Below are 13,059 nucleotides of genomic sequence, written 5' to 3'. Positions count from 1 at the left end.
TCAACACTTCCATTAGGAGAAAAGTTTCATAAACACATGCAAATGAAGAGACATCTTTAGAAACTTGACGAAACATGCGCAGCGTTTAAAAAACATTTACCAACTTGACGAAAACATAGTTTTTTTTTTGTTTTTTTCAGCACAGTTTTTACTGAAAGTGCTGCATAAATGAAATGCTGCAAAAAAAACAACGCTGCCGCAAGCTCAAAACTAAACGGGAACGTATTTTGACAATGTGATCACATGATTCCTTCCAATATCTTTGCAGATCTGCTGTAAGCTAGCTGGGTAATGTAGCTAACTTGGTCATTTCAACTATACTGACAGAAACACTTACAATTATGAATCAGGCTAACTGCCAACAGTGACAATTGACCAACTTGATAATCCCCGAATGTCAACAAGTGCCCCGGTTGGTTGGTGTTTGCAAGATGCATGTGTTGTGGCACATTTGTGTTTATATATTCGCATTTTAAACTGCAGCACGTTACTCTTAATGGTAGTGTTATCTGCTGTTTTAGCGCATTCTTACCTGTCGGACACCATTACAAACAGACCAAAACATCTAAAAAGTACGATGTGATGACCAAACGTTGTTGTATGTAGAGCTAGTATTTTTTGTGATGTGGCATCAGAAAAAAAAAACAGACTGTGTGCGTACGTACGTGTGTGTGTGTGTGTGTGTGTGTGTGTGTGTGTGTGTGTGTGTGTGTGTGTGCCCACCACTGATGGTGAGCCCCAGCTCCACTCCTCTTTTCTTCGGCAGTTTGACGTGGAATGTACCACTGCTAGGCACCACCGACTCTGAAATACAAACACATGCAGAAAAGCCATTATAATAAAGAAGCAACAAATAAGTATTTTCAACCCGCTTAACATTTGTAATTACAAGGCTTTTAGCTCTTGCTCTTATCTCCTCTGAATTGCTCTCCTTTGGGGCAAACAGAGACTCCAAATCCTCACTGTTTGCAAGCATGAGTCAAAATGCTAATTCCAGCAGTAAAACAACTCTACATCCAGGCACAAAACATGACCAGTTATAGGCCAACACAAGACTGTTTTAACCAAGCCATTGAGTCACTTCAGCTTCATGTAACCTTTCCAAGAAGCTCTTATCATTCACTGACAGGATAAATGTTCATTTATTAATTACTCATTGGCTATGTTTACTCATCACAACAAATGTTGCCAAAACAGCAGACAAATATGTATAATGTCATAGAGCTACTCAGTGACTCAAAAATAGACATTGTCTATAACAGCTCATCCTAATGTTTTAAAGAGGACTAATTATGCTCCTGTCAGGTTCATGTTTTTATGTTGTGCCTCTACTGTTACATGTTTGTGTGGGAGTGAAACTCCCTCTGAAGGGAACATAGGGATTTTATTGTTGGAGACCATTTACATGCAAGAAAAACTATAAAACACACTAAAGGAAAGGGATAACCTCAAAAAGTATAATAGGGCCCCTTAAAATAACCTTCAAAAAATATATAAATTAAAGTGTGTGCTCAAGCATACCACAAGTACGGAGTCCCTAAAGGGACATCGGAAAAAAAAGAGAGAAAAAAACGATAACGGGTTATTTTCTCGTACTGGTAACTTTTGTGTCCTTAAAATGAAGTCTGACTTCGAAATATATCTCAAATAATGTATGCACTGTCATTTCCCCACATAAACATAACAGTCTGCAATTAAATGGTTGTCTCCTGTGTGTTCCACTTCCTCCATGGCGCACCGGTAACTTTCTCAACAAAAAAAAGTTGGGATAACCCGTTATCCCGACTTGTTTTTTTTCTCTCTCTCTCTCCCTTTTTTTTCTTCCATGTTCTCTTAGGGCAGGGGTAGCCAACACGGTGCCCGCGGGCACTTAGTCGCCGCAGGGGCCACGTGAGTCGCCCGTGGGGCATGTTCTAAAAATAGCTCGCCAAGCAAATCCAAAATGTATAAAATACACAAAACAAAAAAGGAAATGTACTTAAAAGAATCTACCCTATGCATAAAGGAAACCTAAATCATAGCAAACTCTATCTACTTACTACAACTCTATATCTCTCTAACACCCCTCCTCCCCCACCCCCACAATGAATATCGACCAATCACGTTCTTGCTTGATTTGCGGAACCAGCGTTGCAGTCGGGAAGAAAAGCAATGTGGCACCTCCCCGTTGATTTTCCTTCTGGCAGAATCTACACAACACATCAGCCCCATTGAACAGCCTAGTCGTGCCAGCCTTTACAACACATGAGGGGCAGAGTTTTACTGTGTGTGTTGCAACTTGCATATATATTTATTGCACTTGACGCACACACACGCATGGCGTAATTTCCACTGGAGACAGGGGGGGGACATGTCCCCCGCACTTTTCGATACCCCGTTTGTGTCCCCCCACTTTACAAATATGTTTATTATTATTTTTTAACGCAAGCCGTCATCGCCACGGAGGAGCACACAGCCTCTGTGAGCGAGCAAGAGAGAGGGAGAGAGAGACCGAGCGAGTGAGAGAGCTAGGGAGGGAGGGAGAGAGAGCTAGGGAGAGAGATAGATAGGGAGGGAGAGAGAGAGCGATAGAGCTAGGGAGAGAGAGAGCTAGGGAGGGAGGGAGAGAGAGAGCGAGAGAGCTAGGGAGAGCACACCTTTATCTATTTAATATAGATAAAGTAAGAAATCATTCCAATGCGTACTATAGTACAGTAAAAAAAACAGTTTAAAAGGGGAGTGATTAGTAAAATATGCATAAAGAAAAAGAAAGAATGCTAACTATAGGTAACATAAGATAAGAATAAACAAGTTTAAATGATTTGTTATTGGTTGTGATCATATTCTAAAGATGTTTGGATTATTGAAAAGTACAGCTCCCTTTCCGAGTGTTGAGAGCTGTATCCATACTGTACATGCATGTTGTGCTCAAAGTGCACCAGATTGATGCATTTCACTTCAACATTTAAAAAAACATCTTCCCGGGGGAGCATGCCCCCGGACCCCCCTAGAGGTCCACCCCCAAATAAAGCAGGTTCAAATAATTAAATTGCATACATGTTCTTTTAGTAAACACTGAAAACGGGTCCCACGGACCCAAACAGCACACAAATGTTTAAGGTAAGCATATAATAATGTTAAAATGTGCTAAATAAATACACTGCAAAAAACAAAAAAAAGAGGAGTAAAAGTAGCCCCCGACTTGTTTTATTTTTTGAAAGTAGCCCTCACTCTAAAAAACGTTGGTGACCCCTGCCTTAGGGGCTCCGTACATAAGAGACATATTCCTGAATAAATATTTAAAATGAGTAAAATTAGAGTAATCTAAAGGATGGATGAGTTTTATTTTCTGATATGTATTGTGAAATAAACTGTTTATGGCCTTTTTTCTCATGCACATGCTTCATTCTATAGGGCCATGTTTATGCTGTGGGCCTTCCTAATATCTTCTGTTAATTTAAATTGGGTCAAGTTTGTTGAGGAGTTTCTCTGAATGGGTCCACGTTTTGTTTTATCTAATGCAATCACACATGCATGCATGCTAAGGTGGGTAAAGTGATACGTGCCAATGGTATCTATTCCACTGATCTACAGGTGCTGGCGACACATTCTGACTTGCTGCGATATGACAGAATAAAACAGCAAAAAAGCAGACTTGACACAAGTAAATATGCATATAAATAATGCTCAAGGATATACATGATGCATCTTGGGGGATAATGCTAAATTCCACAAGTCACCTTTAAATGTTACTCATCAAAACAAGAAGGTCAAGCCAAGTTGTGGAAAAGCCGCAGATTCATTTTCCCTACAGATCCTACTTATTAAATACTTGTAAGTAAATATTTGCTATCAAAATCCCCTTTCAAAAACTTGGATTGATCGACCCTTTATCTGTGAGTTCAGAAACGCCTGCAACGCCAATGCAATTGAATGACTTTTTTTCAAAATGAAATCAGAGTTAATGACACAGCTGAAGGGTATGTGTGGTTGTTTCCCTTTCATCGGGTTAAAAGCATGCAGAGAAGGCTGTGCCCTGCAGTGACGAGCTGTAATTACAATCTGTCCACAAAGCTCTCAGCAAATGAGACCAGTGATCACGCTCTCTGTGCACATTTGTCTATTTAAACATCCTCCAGCAAAACTGCTAAATGCTTGCTAAAAAAGAAAGCAGTGTATAACATTTGCTCTCTAATTTCCCTATACAAAATGGTTTGAACCCTTGTAGATGGGCAAAGAATCCCAATCGTTTTAAGGATGTTGGATGTTTGACAATAATCCAAAGTTGACTCGCGCTTAAATAAAGGGACACTGTAAACGTAATAAAACATCTAGACGTAAAGAGGAAATATATCTTGGTGTAATGGAATCATTAAACTGGGGATGACTTCACAAACCTGCTACATCGAACTCGATATCCAAGGAGACCTTATTGGTCAGTGCCGCGTCTCGAAGAAGCTGATTGGCCTCTTCTAGTGTTCCGTCCTCTGTGGGGATCCCGTTAATTGACAGGAGGCGGTCTCCAACCTGCAGCAGGCCACACCTACAAAAGGAGTTACCATGGTGATGTCAGCAAGATTTGATACAACAGAAAGTTACCTTCCCTAATATGACCTGAATACCACCTGGTAAAGAAGTAGTCATTTAAAAATTACCATTCCCATGTGGTTTTACCAGTGCAGTAGTGTGCTGACATGACATTATTACAATCATTACATTATTATTCAGAATCAGGTTAATTGACAAGTAAGATTACAGATATAGTAGAGAATATAAGGTCATCAAATAAGGAATGTACAGTATAGAACTAATTTGAAACATTTAAAAAAAATTGAATTAAATATAATGTAAAAAATAATGAAAGTTATTTTGAAGGAAGTTATTGTTTCATTGTGGCTCTTCTCCATAGGCAGAGTTTGAGGTCTTGTTACAAGACAAGTTTTTTGACAACATGTTGGGTTAATACAACATATGCTTTTGTCTAGATCCTAACAAACAGTCACTCCAACTTGAAATGATCTGGTATACAGTATCTGGTATATTTGCATGTGAGAATGCAAATGCCCCAATCATTTGGACAATCATTTGACATTACCCCTTCATCTTCCGAGTACAACATTTGTGTTATCTCCTGTGTGAATAGAGCTGATATTGTCCAGAGAATGTACAGTGACTGGGGCTGCAATTAGGCAGGAGAAACAAACATCAAAGGTTCAAAAAGAGGGGTAATTTACAAAAAGACCCCATCGAAAATGTCTTTCCAGAACATAACAACATTTCTAGAACTTTTTTCTGTAAAGGCTAATCAACCAAAATCTTATATATATATATATATATATATATATATATATATATATATATATATGTTGGTTTTTAACAAAACAACCACATGACCGTTGTGTGATCCACACCATGTTGTGCGATCCACACCATGTCGTGCCTTCTTTTTGCTTCTTTTCGCTCTACCCGGGCACCACCTGAAGATTAAACTAAATGGAATGTTTCGAGCAAGTGAGAACAAATTAAAATATGACAGTCTTCTGTTATGTACTAAAGGGAAACTCTGGAAAATTACCAGACCAGATTCCCTGCACATTGTCCCGAGTTTATATGAGAAGGTTCTACTGTCATTTCAGTCTGAAATGCCCATGAAGGTTCCTCAAAGCAGAGTGAGCTATTTTTATGACTTGGATATGATTCCTTCCAGATTTAAAATGCTCCCTAAGGGTTAAGAAAAACCCAATTACGTAGGTGTACCGTCATCATGGCCCATATCTGGAATTGTTCCTTCCTTTAATAATAATAATTCATTTAACATAGACAGATGAAGCCAGTTTAGCCGCTTCAGACACCCTTTCTGTGTAACACCACATTATTTTTGGCTACAGTAGCTTCTGCTGTTTGGATGTTTAAGATTTCTGTTTTTATAACATCCATCATTTAGATTGAAGCTGGCATACATCAGCTCTGCAATGAAAATAAAGCTCATTAGCGCTGACTATAAATCTCATTAATTATGTAAATACCTTTCCTTGGCAAAAGATGTATTACAAGTAGTCATTCAGTCTTTTGACGCATTGGCCTGGGAAATCAAGCAATTGTGGAAGAAAAACATGTAAACACTATTTGTAAATTTGAGTATATTTCAAGGTATTCCAGCTATGCTAGGCACTGCTGCTAACTGGCTATTAGAACATAATACACTATTAATACATGTATACTGTCCTACTGGTATAATGTGTGTTCATGATGTAGCAATGACTTATTCTCTGCATGAATAAATTAGCAATCAAGTACTGCTATATCCTCAAGGTTAGATTATTTCAATGTAATCAATTTAACTTGTTAAAGCCTGAACCTGTTTTTCAGGTCTCAAGCTCGAAAATGACATTCCCAGAACAAATGAATATATCTTCCCTTCTAAAAGGGTTAAATTAATCATCTTTTTTCTCAAAGCAAGGTTACATCTGTGAGTTGGATGTAGAAATGTCAGAATCAATATAGATGTTTTAAAGTAAATTCATATTGAACATAGTAAAAAAATGTAAATTATAGTGTCCGTCCAAAAAAAGAAAACCACCCTTGAATGATGGGATAGTAGACTAATAGCTTTGGGAATCCAAACCATAACATATAAGTACCCTGTATCAAGATTGATGCAAAACAAGTGACGTTTGACCTTTTTAGAGAGATTTTAGAAGAAAAAAACCCACTTCTGGGGTCATTTGGGTGCATTTTCCATATCTTTTACATTACATTACATTGCATTTAGCTGACGCTTTTATCCAAAGCGACTTACAATAAGTACATTCGACCAGGAAGACACAACCTTGAAGAAAACAGAATCATATAAGAACATCAGGTTTCAAAGAGCCAATCGTTTCAAGTGCTACTCAACTGGCTTTAGATAAGCCAGTCCTTTATTAGTATATAAGTGCTCTATTAGCAGTTCTTTGTTAGTCATTCTATCGCTCGAAGTGGAGTCGAAAGAGATGAGTTTTCAGTCTGCGCCGGAAGGTGTGTAAGCTTTCTGCGGTCCTGATTTCAATGGGGAGCTCATTCCACCATTTTGGAGCCAGGATAGCAAATCCACGTGTTTTTGCTGATGGGAACTTGGGTCCCCCTCGCAGCGAGGGTGCAGCGAGTCGTTTGGCTGATGCAGAGCGAAGTGCACGTGCTGGGGTGTACGGTTTAACCATGTCCTGGATGTAGGAAGGGCCAGATCCATTCGCAGCATGGTACGCAAGTACCAGTGTCTTGAAGTGGATTCTAGCAGTTACCGGAAGCCAGTGAAGGGAGCGGAGGAGCGGCGTGGTGTGGGAGAATTTTGGAAGGTTGAAGACCAGACGAGCCGCTGCATTCTGGATGAGCTGCAGAGGTCGGATGGCACATGCAGGTAGACCAGCCAGGAGGGAGTTGCAGTAGTCTAGGCGTGAGGTGACGAGAGCCTGGACCAGAACCTGCGTCGCTTTCTGGGTCAGCTGGGGACGTATCTTCCTGATGTTGTAGAGCGTGTATCTGCAGCAGCGGGTTGTAGCAGCGATATTTGCAGTGAAGGACAGTTTGTTATCTAGGGTCACACCCAGATTCCTTGCAGTCTGGGTCGGGGAAACAACAGAGGTGCCGATGTTGATAGTCAGGTCAAGAGAGGGACAATCTTTTCCCGGAAGGAAAAGCACTTCAGTTTTGTCAAGGTTGAGCTTGAGATGATGAGCGGACATCCACTGAGAGATGTCAGCTAAACAAGCAGAGATGCGTGCGACGACCTGGGTCTCTGAGCGGGGAAAGGACAAAATTAGTTGGGTGTCATCAGCGTAGCAGTGGTATGAAAAACCATGCGGGCTAATGACAGATCCGAGCGAGTTTGTGTACAGGGAGAAGAGGAGAAGAGGAGGGGACCAAGAACAGAGCCCTGAGGGACCCCTGTAGTTAATTGACAAGGGTCGGACTCGGACCCTCTCCAAGTTACCCTGTAGGTGCGGTCTTTGAGGTATGAGGTGAGGAGGGAAAGTGCAGAGCATGAGCAAGTTCTTGGAGAGTGCGAAGGAGGATCTGATATCTCTGGCCCCCCTTGGTCGATTTTGATGATTGACATCTCTTTTTAACCATTAGAGCCAATATAATCGAGGGGAAGTTCCTAAAATCCATCTAAACATTACCCATTGGTGAATGAGTGCTGCGCAGCCAGAATGCCCCGGAACCGGAAGCCGCGATACACTCTAGCTAATATAAAATCTCCGATTTTTACATACACATTTAATTATGGATTATCAATCATTCATCACACATTGGATTAACCTATGGATTAACCTTCAGCCGCGTTTTTATCGTTTTAATGCCATTGAACACGACTTTTGATCAGAATAACAGCTAAAGTGAGACGATCTCCCGTGAATGCTCCGTGATGCTACGTGTTATGATGTCTGTTTGCTTCCCCTGTCGCAAGTTCTGATCTCTCAGTGAAGATACTAATACCTATATAATCTGTGGAATCTCAGCTTTAATCTGATATCTTGTATGTGTAGTTAGGATAAGTAATAAGGGTATTTTACCTTGAGTTCTGTGCTAAGTGCGTTAGCATTTTCTCACTCAGGGGTCATTTAGACGCTTTTTGTGAGACTTGTGCTTTGTTTCGGTGAAAATGGTTCATATCTTCAGTTAGCTGAGTTTCTAACCGTTAAGTGAGTATGACACATTAATAGGTTTTTAAATATTAAGAAGCCCTGTGACACAGTTTCGTGAAAAAACTACACGCCGGACCCGGATTAGGGTACTCTCGGGCTTAACAGGTTAATGAAACTCAAACATTTTAATTGTATTAAAACAAAATGCCCTATGCTACTTGAACTATTCCATATCATCTCCCTGTATTAATGGACTCACCCATGGCACACCTGACCACAGTACAGGCAGGATCGCATTATCTGAACTACTGACTGTCTTTGGCTTGTTTTCTTTGTTGCGGACATGTGTGCGTTCGTGAAAATGTACGTTTTACAAATTGACATTTTAGTTGTGTTTACTTCCCACACATGGCACTATCTGCGCAACAGAAGGCAGTTAGCATCATCAAGCATGTGTAAGCTAGCTCTGCAGACCACAAGGCTTCTTAGGGCCCGGGCATGTCTCCACATGTCTTGCCAACACAGTCTCACTCCCTGATCGTCCAATAGCGACGCTTGGGCAGGGTCCTCTGGCGTGCAGTTGTGACGCACCGAGTCTCCTTCAGCTTCATAAATGGACGCAAAGAGCTTTCAACTGATTGCAATGTATTCCCATCGGCGGCGGTATTTGACACTCAGGGAAGCATCGCGTCGGTCCATGTCAGCGGCAGTTAAAGGCAATGTGAGCGTCCATTCCCATTGGATAACGGAGAATTTTACGCCCGGATGTAAGTATTCTCCTTACTGTCGATTGATTTTACAGTGATATCTGCACTACTCATCAACTCAAAAACAGCAGATTATCCTTGTTAATTACACAACATTGATTGGTTTAAATTGTGTACGATGCTTTTTTGTTTTCCCCCTTCGATTCGAAGAAACAAATAGCTTTTTGGGAATTTAGGATGGCCGAAGACACTACACTTGTGTACACTACCCATAATCCTCAACTATCGATTAGGACTACAGCAGCCGCTTTGCTTGACAAACCCAATTAGTCGAACGTAGGGATGTAACGCTACCAAAAACTCACGGTACGATAATATCGTGATAAAAAGTCCATGGTACGATATTGAAAAATAAAGGGAAAAAAATGTGATCTCTTTTTTTTTTCTTTATTAAATAATAAATCTGATTTGTACAGCATTTTAGTAGGATAATAGTATTTTAAGGAGTCAACAATATAATAATCAGACCCTGCAATAGAATAAATCAAGTTTCACTTTAGTTTTTCAAGTAACTCAACTCTAACTCACTAACTCACTCACTCACTCACTCAGCATCATCAAGGTTATCTTTTAGGAATATGAGCATGTCCACATTTCCAGGTAGAAGCTGGGATGTTTGGGCTTTTACAATATCCCCTGCTGTGGAAAAAACTCTCTTGCTTGGTACTGATGTGGCTGGGACAGAGAGATATGCTTTGGCCATTGGTAACAGCAGTGGGTCAAACTGTGCATTGTCTCTCCACCACTTCAAAAACAATACAGTTGTTGCCAAGAAGGTGAGGCTTATTGACAGAAGATATAAATATACTGTTGGTACTTGTCAATGTCTCTAGGTGTGTACATGTAGCCCTGTAAATACGATGTCCTTTATTGTTATCCGTTGTTTTATGTTCATCTTGTAACCTACTTGCTGCCATGTTGGACAGGTCTCCCTTGAAAAAGAGATCAATGATCTCAATGGGACCATCTGGTTAAATAAAGGTTTAAAAAAAAAAAAATTATTAAAAAAATATATATATAAAACATTTTTTTTTTTTAAATCGCGGTAGATTTTGTCAGTCTCACGACGGTATTGAGACATTTATTTACCGCGATATTCGATATATCGTTACATCCCTAGTCGAACGTCTGTCTCCCCCCCCCCAGAACTACACATGCTGGCCAATTGTGTTTCGAAACATGTTCTATGGCGCGTATCTACTGGGAATTGTAGTTTTAAAAGACGTTTTCGTATTTCCCACAATTAGAAGTTGCCAGTATTAAACTGTGTACAGCCCTGGAGGTTTAGGGGATGAAAAACACATTGGTGTATTTTTACTCCACTACATTTATTTGAGTTACTTTACAGATTCTGATTAATGACGTGAAATATGAAGAACCCTTAAATCAGACTTTAGTTACACCTGAGTCAAATTCAGGGAAGGTGATTGTCAAGTGCCAACAATGAGGCGAGATATTTGATAGTGCTTGAGAAGACTAAAAATGTATCTGCAGATCTCTATAAAGCATATTCATTACTCGTTATTCTCTAATAGTTCATTTAAGACTGTATAATGGCTATTTTGCACATCCCTTTCAAGATTTCAAGATTTTCAAAGGTTTATTGACAGATCATATACAAAACTACGGTGTAGTTATGCAATGAATGAAAAACTTGGGTCGCAGGTTCCTCAACAGTGCATTACAAGACATCTATGTGTGTATACCTCCACCATTAAACTGTCATATTCTGCACATTTTCTTATACTATCTACATACATCTTATAAGAGTATCATTAATATGTATAATATCGGTTAAAATAACCCATAGGTAACATTGCAGGAAAGTTAATTGTCAAGTCCCAAAACAAACCATGCAATATATTAGACTTTAAGTACTTTGTCAGGCTTAATATTTATCTGTAGATAGCCTTTTGCTTACATATATTTAAAAAAAGATCATAACCTAAAGTATTCTTTCATGTTTTAATAAAGCCTAATTAGTTTTTCTGTTTTGTACATCCTCCTATTAATATCTTTTTTAATATCCAGCACTAAACTATTTTATTTATTTATTATTATTTATTTATTTTGCTGACATGATATTATTACAATCATTACATTATTATTCAGAATCAGGTTAATTGACAAGTAAGATTACAGATATAAGAGAGAATATAAGGTCATCAAATAAGGAATGTACAGTATAGAACTAATTTGAAACATTTAAAAAAAATTGAATTAAATATAATGTAAAAATAATGAATGTTTTAATAAAGCCTAATTAGTTTTTCTGTTTTGTACATCCTCCTATTAATATATATTTTTAATATCCAGCACTAAACTGTTTTATTCGAGATATCATTTACAGTATCTTCTTGATATTTTCTATTCTATATTTTTATCATTGACCTTCTTCTTTCCCCCTATTTTGTATGTAGGCTACTCTTAATGTTTAAATGTTTTCATCAAATATAACACATTCAACAAAACATGCAGCACACCTTAGGCAAGGCAAGTTTATTTATACAGCACCTTTCAACACAAGGCAATTCAAAGTGCTTTATCAAAATGAAAGACATTAAGAAAAAGGCATTTAAAAACAGTCATTAAAAAGCAACACAATCTACCTGCATTGCAATTACTCTAAACGTGTAATAACGTGCTTTAACCAGTAGGTGGTTCGGGTTAAAAAGCTGTCAAGTTTACAGAGTTAACACAATAAGTTATACTGCTGTTTCCGGTTTAGTTTACGACGGATATATTTTGTTATCCACAGACGACCACACATATAATTATTGTTTTGATATTTGTAACACAAAAGCAATGGAAAAACCCACAGCAACACAGAAAATATGTTCTTAACATGACTCAGCGGTCTAGTTAATAAAAAATAATAATATCAAACTAAATATTACCATTAACTTTATTGTGAAATTAAAACAGAATGGTAAAAGAATAGTTTCCGGTATATTCTGAGGCCCAATCTCTGTAGATAAATAAAGAACTAAGCCATATGTGTATGCAGCCGAACCATTTATTACAATGCATGTATGTGATGACTTTCAAAGAGTAAAGCAAGCACTAGCTGAATAAAGTATGATTTTATCTTTTAGGAATCGTTTTTTTTCATATGGAATACAGTCGGAGGTCAACCAATCACAGAGCTTGAGGAATAATCACAGAGTTTGTCGAGCAAAGCGCATGGTGTAGTCTCAAACAATAGCTGAGGATTATGGGTAGTGTAGTGTTTTCGGCCATCCTAAACTCCCAAAAAACTATTTATTTCTCAGAATCGAAGGGGAAAAACACAAAAGCATTGTACACAATCCAAACCAATCAATGTTGTGTAAATAACAAGGATGATCTGGTGTTTTTGAGTTGATGAGTAGTGCAGATATCACTGTAAAATCAATCGACAGTAAGGAGAATACTTACTTCCGGGTGTAAAATTCTCCGTTATCCAATGGGAATGGACGCTCACATTGCCTTTAACTGCCGCTGACATGGACCCATGCGGTGCTTCCCTGAGCGTCAAATACCGCCGCCGATGGGAATACATTGCAATAAGTTGAAAGCTCTTTAAATCCGTTTATGAAGCTGAAGGAGACTCGAGGTGTTTCTCAATGTCGAGTATGCTTGCTTGATAGCACATGTCTTCCGAGTCACTTGGTTCAGAAGCAAGGCAAGAATACTTCCTGGCATTCGGA

The 13,059-nt window shown here is 38.8% G+C and overlaps 1 protein-coding gene across 1 annotated transcript in view; it reads right to left on the bottom strand.

The window, feature by feature from the left end:
* grip2b (glutamate receptor interacting protein 2b) overlaps positions 1 to 13,059 on the bottom strand; it is a 366,783-nt gene that overhangs the window by 44,905 nt on the left and 308,819 nt on the right. Inside the window, exons 13-14 of the mRNA XM_034082549.2 lie at positions 4,377 to 4,522; positions 724 to 804 (exon numbers count right to left, since the gene is read on the bottom strand). Coding sequence (XP_033938440.1) covers positions 724 to 804; positions 4,377 to 4,522 — 227 coding nt within the window. The remainder of the gene's footprint in view (positions 1 to 723; positions 805 to 4,376; positions 4,523 to 13,059) is intronic.

The sequence above is a fragment of the Pseudochaenichthys georgianus genome, chromosome 5 (genome assembly GCF_902827115.2).
Source record: "Pseudochaenichthys georgianus chromosome 5, fPseGeo1.2, whole genome shotgun sequence".
Classification (NCBI taxonomy): Eukaryota; Metazoa; Chordata; class Actinopteri; order Perciformes; family Channichthyidae; genus Pseudochaenichthys; species Pseudochaenichthys georgianus.
The sequence above is the reverse complement of the archived record's forward strand: the minus strand, read 5'-3'. Positions and strand labels throughout refer to the sequence as shown.